The sequence below is a fragment of the Solanum pennellii genome, chromosome 11, assembly GCF_001406875.1.
Source record: "Solanum pennellii chromosome 11, SPENNV200".
NCBI classification, from domain to species: Eukaryota; Viridiplantae; Streptophyta; class Magnoliopsida; order Solanales; family Solanaceae; genus Solanum; species Solanum pennellii.
Window position 1 is genome coordinate 48582827 of NC_028647.1, and position 7214 is coordinate 48590040.

General features: G+C 33.1%; 1 protein-coding gene across 1 annotated transcript; it reads left to right on the top strand.

The window, feature by feature from the left end:
- The first annotated feature begins 372 nt into the window (after positions 1-372).
- Positions 373-3734, top strand: LOC107003520 (LOB domain-containing protein 4-like). The gene is made up of 2 exons (XM_015201861.2): positions 373-792; positions 3155-3734. The coding sequence occupies exons 1-2, from the start codon at positions 616-618 to the stop codon at positions 3491-3493; spliced, it is 516 nt and encodes a 171-aa protein (XP_015057347.1). The 5' UTR covers positions 373-615; the 3' UTR covers positions 3494-3734.
- Positions 3735-7214: the final 3480 nt, after the last annotated feature.

A 7214-nucleotide genomic window follows, 5' to 3' on the forward strand; every position in this document is an offset into this window, starting at 1 on the left:
TCATAATTTCTTTGGGAAATCCTTACATAGATAAGGGGCAAATATAATTTTTAAAACATTGAATATTAAATAGGTGTCTAGCTCATTGATCAATTTTTCAAACAGTTGTTTAGGTCAAAACTTAATTAATTATCTGAATTGCTATATTTGAAAGAAAGGAAGAATAAAAAAGGAAAATCACAATCCACACATAGTGATCATCAAAAAGAACCTCACCTTCCTCTCAAGTGAAAATAAGGTATGTATATAGAGAAAATAAAAGTGATGTTTTTAATACTACAAAATCTAAAGCTTCATCTTAGTAGGTCCCACAAAAGATTTTTTGCCACCATATGTTTTTCTATATTAAACATCCAACCCCTCACTTCCCTCATTCCGTTCAACCAATATTCTCCTTTACTCTTCTTTATTGTAATTGCTTCCATTTCTCACTACACTTTTCAGATACATAGCCTGCAAAAACTGTCACTAGGCAGTTAGTATAAAACTTTTTAAGGTAGTTTAAACTTTTGTGTACATGAAGCTAGAAAGGAGGTATTCAATTATTACATTAACTTATATATAACTAATCGATTATCTAGTTGTAGTTAAAAGAGTTGTGTGTAAATAGGTAAAATGAAGGAGAGTGGTAGGAAACAAGGTGCAGCTTCTCCATGTGCAGCTTGTAAGTTGCTAAGGAGAAGATGTGCACAAGATTGTGTTTTTGCTCCTTTTTTTCCAGCTGATGAACCACACAAGTTTGCAAGTGTGCATAAGGTCTTTGGTGCTAGCAATGTCAACAAGATGCTTCAGGTCAGAGACTTTCCTACAATTTTAAGTTTGAATTGCTTCATTCCTTTTATTTATTTTTGATTTCCCACCCGCTGTCCGGTACAACATTGGAGCTTACCTGACTAAATTAGGAGTCGTGTCAGGAAGTACAATGTTGGGATAAAACACTCTCTAAGAAAGAAGACTTCGCACCCAGAAGGACTTGAAATCGAGACCTCTATTTGTGTAATTTAAACTTTTGGACATTTGGACAAACTAGCAACTATTTAATGGATCATATGTAGATTTAGGATATCTTTTAAGAATCTTTTACAAAATTAATATCTTTAATTACTATCCCTTATTTCAATTTGTTTAACATATTTCATTTTATTCAGTTTAAAAAATGACTTTCTGTTTAACAGTTACTTAATTTTAATTTTTCACTTAACATATTTAAGGTTATAAGATTAAGAAATTATATTACAATACATTTGACATATCTTCAATTTTAGACCAGAAGAGTAAAAAATGTTCTTTATATATTCAGACTTCATGTCAAATTAAAATAAATCAAACAAATTAAAATAAAAAAATGACATAAATTAATAAATTAATATGCTCATACAAAATTATTGAATTCACATGAATATGATGCTAATAAGTTGCATCCTGCCCTTAAGTGGAGACCATATATTAATTTTAAATCTTTCCCTATATATCCCCTTTTTAGTACAAGTAACCAAATAGCACGACGCTTCAGTCCCAAACATGTTGGGGTCGGCTATATGGATCCTCACTTCTCCATTTAAGCTCATTTCATATCATCTTCATACTAAATAAAGTTTGAAGTAAGAAGTTTCATATATATATATATATATATATAGTATAATTTTTTTGTGTTACCAAATATCAAACTTATATTAGATTATATTAGTAGGCATTTTAAGTAGGAGACAGAGGCCTAATTGTACCCGAAGGGTCAGAATTATAAAAGGAAGACAATACGTTAGATGTGATATTTGCCATAGTACTATTACTAGTGTTAGATTCTATAATGCTAAACTATTACTAGTTCTTTTTATCAGTGTACTAAAAATAATTTCTAATGTTAAGAAAGTGTTAACTAATTTTTTTTATATGTTCTTTATAATCAATTCTTTTAAAAATGTTCACATTTTTCTGTAAAATTTTCAATAAATTTTTATTAAAAGGTGATTTAGTAAATTATTATCTTATTTATGAATTCTTAAACATCGTACAAAATAAAAAAATATCAATTAATATATAATGGTGGAACCTGAACGAAACTTACCACAGACGACTGCATAAATGTCTTTTTATATGTGTATATAATACTTTAAAATTTTTTAAATGACTATCCCTAAAAATTAAGTATTGAAGAGAAAGGTCACATATACTAGTATGAAAATTTTGACTAATTTCACCTAAGAACTAAAATCAACAAAAAAAACTTAAATACGCCGATTAAATTACTGTATTATTTTTTTGGAAAAAAGATTTAGTCTCTATTATTGGCTCTATAACGGCTTAAAACGGTCCAGAGACCCCACTGATATTACCTTAAGGTAACATCATACCTTTAATTTTATCATGGTTGCACTCGCTTTCACTAGTATGACTTGATTCGGATTTTTTTTTTTTAAAAAAACCTTTTCAATTTTGTGATATTAAATAAAATTTATATTAAATATATTAAAATACCCTAATCTCATGATTTTAATATGTGATATTGAAAGTTAAAATTAAAGTAATGTCTAAAAAGAAAATAAATAATTTTTTAAAACAAACTAAAAAAAAAATTTGATCAATCATTTTTATCGAGGAGATAAAAATTGGACGAGGAATAAAGAAAAGTACCTCTTTTTGTAAATAAAGTCTTAATATTTGTCTTCTTTTAATATATTTCTCGTGTACATAATGATAAGCATATAGTCAAAGATTTGTTATTCCAAAGTAAAATTTTAGAAAAGTGCTTTGGATCACTTGCGTTTTTTCCTTTGCTATGAGAAGTTTAAGTTCACACTTGAAAGACAGAAATTCCATGTTAAAAGTTCAGGTTTTTGCTTTACTCTTTTCTTGATGGTTAATTAAACATGCTTCTTTTGGTGTAATCATGACATCACTATTGTGTTTATTGTTTTGTCAAGGTTTGGGGCCCTACTTAGTGTCATGATAGTACGTGAAGGGACTAGTATTAGAAAAATATGCAACTTGCATATAGAAAACAAAGTTTCATTCATGTTAACTAATATGTGGGCCTGACTGATACATCTGAAACCTCTTCGATGGAAAATTATAATGTTAATGATATATAATTAAATTTATTTTTTTTATGTTGAAATAGTAGATGTTGAACTCTCTATGACTTCTTTTTTTGCAGGAGTTACCCGAGCATCAAAGGGGGGATGCAGTGAGTTCAATGGTGTATGAGGCTAATGCTAGAGTAAGGGATCCAGTTTATGGTTGTGTTGGAGCTATATCATCTTTGCAGCAACAAATTGACCATCTACAATCACAATTGGCAATTGCACAAGCTGAAGTAGTACACATGAGGATGCGACAATTCTCGTCCATATCTGGTGGTGGTACAGCCGGGAACTCACCAGAAAACGTGTCGCCATCGTCTCGACACACTCAAACTCAGCCAACCATGTCCCTTTTTACCATGGACATGGTGGTAGATCAAGCTAATATAGGAGAGTCATTATGGTCATGCTAGTAACTAGTATTTAATAAATTAGCTAGTTGCTTGGCTAGCATGCTTGCCTAGTCTTTTCTAATATTTGCTATCAAGGTCTTACTTTATTGTCTGCTTCTTTTCCTTACTATACGTCTTTATAGCACATCTCTTCCTGACCCCTCAAGAGATGATGATGATCATCATTAACCATATTGTAAATGTCTACACATATAATTATGAGCTATTATGGTATATGTAGTTATATATGCTGAGTTGACTACTTTATACTCCTTCTGTCCTAATTTATGCGACAACTTTTTCCTTTTTAGTCTGTTCCAGAAAAAATATCACCTTGCTATAATTAGAAACAATCAATTTTAGTAGTTTCTGCCTTTTTTCTTTGTACAGTTTTACCCTCCTAATTAGTTTCATGATTGTGCATATCCTACACGATTCCTTATATTCCTTCATGCATGCTCTGGGTAAATTCAGTTGTCTCTACTCCCAACCTAATCAGTCCCAAACTATGATAGTTACCCAGTTTCAAAAATCAGTCCAATAGTACTAGTAAGTTCCCTCATTTTTAGTTCAAGCTTGAGGTAACAATTTCCTCCACAAGTCCATATCATCCTATTAATTTCATGTCTCTCGGTTATTCTTATGCTTTCAGTCACATATAGGTTACTATGTTAATATCCAGCTATTAGAATTCAATATTTGGGATTGAAGCTCTTTCTCTACTCTTTTAAGCTTATTTAGACTTCATTTGAGGACAAATGATCTTAAGGGGAGATGTTATGTCTCAGCCGACACCCTGAGCGAACCGTTGGCACAGCTGACTAAGTAGCAGAATATTAACCCAAGCATACATAAGCTTAAAAGTGAAGAACATTTACAAAAATTAATTGAATCTTAAAACTGTCTAAAAATAATAAGTATAAATGATCAAGTTTTTTCATAACATCTTAAATCAAAACTAAAAGACTTACTAACTCTGTCAATCTATGAAGTCACTACAGCCTAAAGATAGGTGTCGGGACAAGACTCACGACAAGATTAACGAATACTACAAAAGAAATAAAAAACTAGTATAGGACTTTTGACGACTCTGTCCGTTTTTAGCCTCTTTTGAATAAATAGTCTTCACCTTCTCTGTTGCCTGATGAATCAAGTCTATCCATATCAACTTAGCTTTACCAACTCCAATCCAACTGATCGGAGATCTACACCTTCGCCGATAAAGAGCCTCATAAGGAGTTATCTGAATGCTGAAGTGATAACTGTGAGAGGCAAGTGATCATCCTAATTTCACTTGAAGTCAATTACACAACCCCTCAACATGTCCTCTAGCATCTAGATCGTATGCTCTGCCTAATCTGTATGAGGGTGAAAGACAGTGCTAATATTTACGTTTACCTTTGAACCCAACCCTTTCTAAATGATTTCCAAAAAATTGGGCTATTAAATGAGCACCCCTATTTGAAATGATGGATAATGGAACCCCATGAAGTCTGACTACCTCACAGATGTACAAGATATCGTAGTAATGTGTAGCATGTATAGTCTACACTGGCAAAATATGAGTTGATGTAGTCATCTGAACTACAATCACTCAAATTGAGTCATGTGTCTCTGACATTGCGGTAACCTAGTAATGGAATCCATATTAATCATCTTCAATTCCTTTCAGAGAGATCTATGTTTTGAGCCACACCACATGGTCTTTGGCGCTCAACCTTGAATTGCTGGCAATTCAGACATTTAACAACAAAATATGCAATACACCTCTTCATACAACTCCACTAATAGAATTGTCTCAAGTTGTGGTTAATCTTTGTGGAACTTGGATAAATTGAATGCTTGGAACTGCGATTGTCTGCTACCTTGGAGATCATCCACCTTTGGATCGTACAAAACCTACCTTGATTCCTCAACACACCATCTCCCCCCTTGTTCAAAATCCATCACCTTCTTCTTATGAACATTTGCCTTCAGCTCAAGTAGGATGGAGTATCTGTCTTACTCTCTTTCACCTCTACCACAAAGGATGATTCAGCCTCGTTCGTTAAAACAACTCCACCTTCCTACCAAACGGACTCCCAAACATGTAAGTCTATGCACTTACTTTTCCAACTATTTCATTATTTCCTCAACATGAGCAGTATTTCCCATGGACAATCTAGTAAGGGCATCAATAACAATATTGGACTTACATGGGTGGTAGAGAATACTTATGTCATAATATGTAAGTAACTCTAGCCACCTCCTCACTCTAAGGTTGAGCTCATTCTGACTGAAAACATACTGAAGGCTCTTGTGATTTGTCAACACATCCACATGCAATACACAGAGATGATTGCACCATATCTTAAGAGCAAACATCATTTTTGCGAACTTGAGATCATGAGTTGGATGATTCCTCTTGTGGATTTTCAGCTTCAGAGGCATAGTTATAACCTTACCATTCTGCATCAAGACACAACAAAGTCCAACTTTGGGCACATCACAATATACAACAAAACCTTATATTCTCTCTAGTAGGGTCAATACTACAGCAGTAGTCAATCAAAGTTTCAATTCCCAAAATCTTTTCTCACAAGTCTCAAGTCGTTGAAACTTAGCCTTCTTTAGGGTCTACTTAGTCAATGGTAATGAAATGGATGAAAATCCTTCTAGAAACTTTCTAGAATAACCATCCAAACCTAAGAAACTCCTTATGTCACTTGAAGATGTGGGTCTAGGCCAATTCTTCACTGCCTCTATTTTCTGATAATCAACTTAAATACATTCACTAGAGACAATGTGGCTTAAGAATACCATAGATTCAAGACAAAATTCACACTTTGAAAGCTTGACAAATAACTCTTGGTCCTTGAGAGTTTGGAGGGCTATTCTGAGAAGATTGGCATGATCTTTCTATTTCTAGAGTAGATCAAAATTTCATCGATGAGCACGATAACAACATATTTAAATACTGTTTAAATACTCTGTTCATGAGATCCGTGAATGTTGGAGGAGTGATATTCAAAATAAATGACATGAAATGAACTCATACTGACCATAACATGTTCTGAAAGTTGTGTTTGAGTTGTCACTTTCTCTCACAATCAACTGATGATAGCCAAAAATGAGGTCTATATTGGAGAAACAAGTGGCACCCTAAAGTTGGTTGAACAGGTCATCGATTCTATAAAAAGAGTACTTATTCTTTATGGTGGCCTTGATCAATTAACAGTAATCAATACACATCCTAAGGAAATCATCTATATTTTTCACGAATAAGACTGGCACCCCGAAGGTGAGATACTCGATCAGATGAAACCCTTATGAAGGAGATCTTTCACTGGTCTTTGAACTCTTTTAACTCAGTTTGATCTTTTCTATATTGGATAATAGATATGGGTTGGGTATCTGGAAGGATGTCACTTCCAAAGTCCATTTCTCTTTTAGGAGGGACTACAAGATGATCGCATGAAAAGAGTTTTAGGAGCTTACTTACAATTATAACTAACTAAAGAAGTAGTGTCTTAACGTTAAAGTCATTAAATCTGATAGATGCACCCCTTGGAAACTAACTTTCTATCCTTGCGGTATGAGATGAAATGACCTTTAAGCACTGTTGGATACGTTTCCACTCTAAAACTATTTCATTAGGAAAATGAAACTTGACTATTTGAGTACTACAATCGACTGAGGCATAAAAACATATAACTAGTCCATGCCTAGAATGACATCAAAATATGCCATGTCAAATTCAACT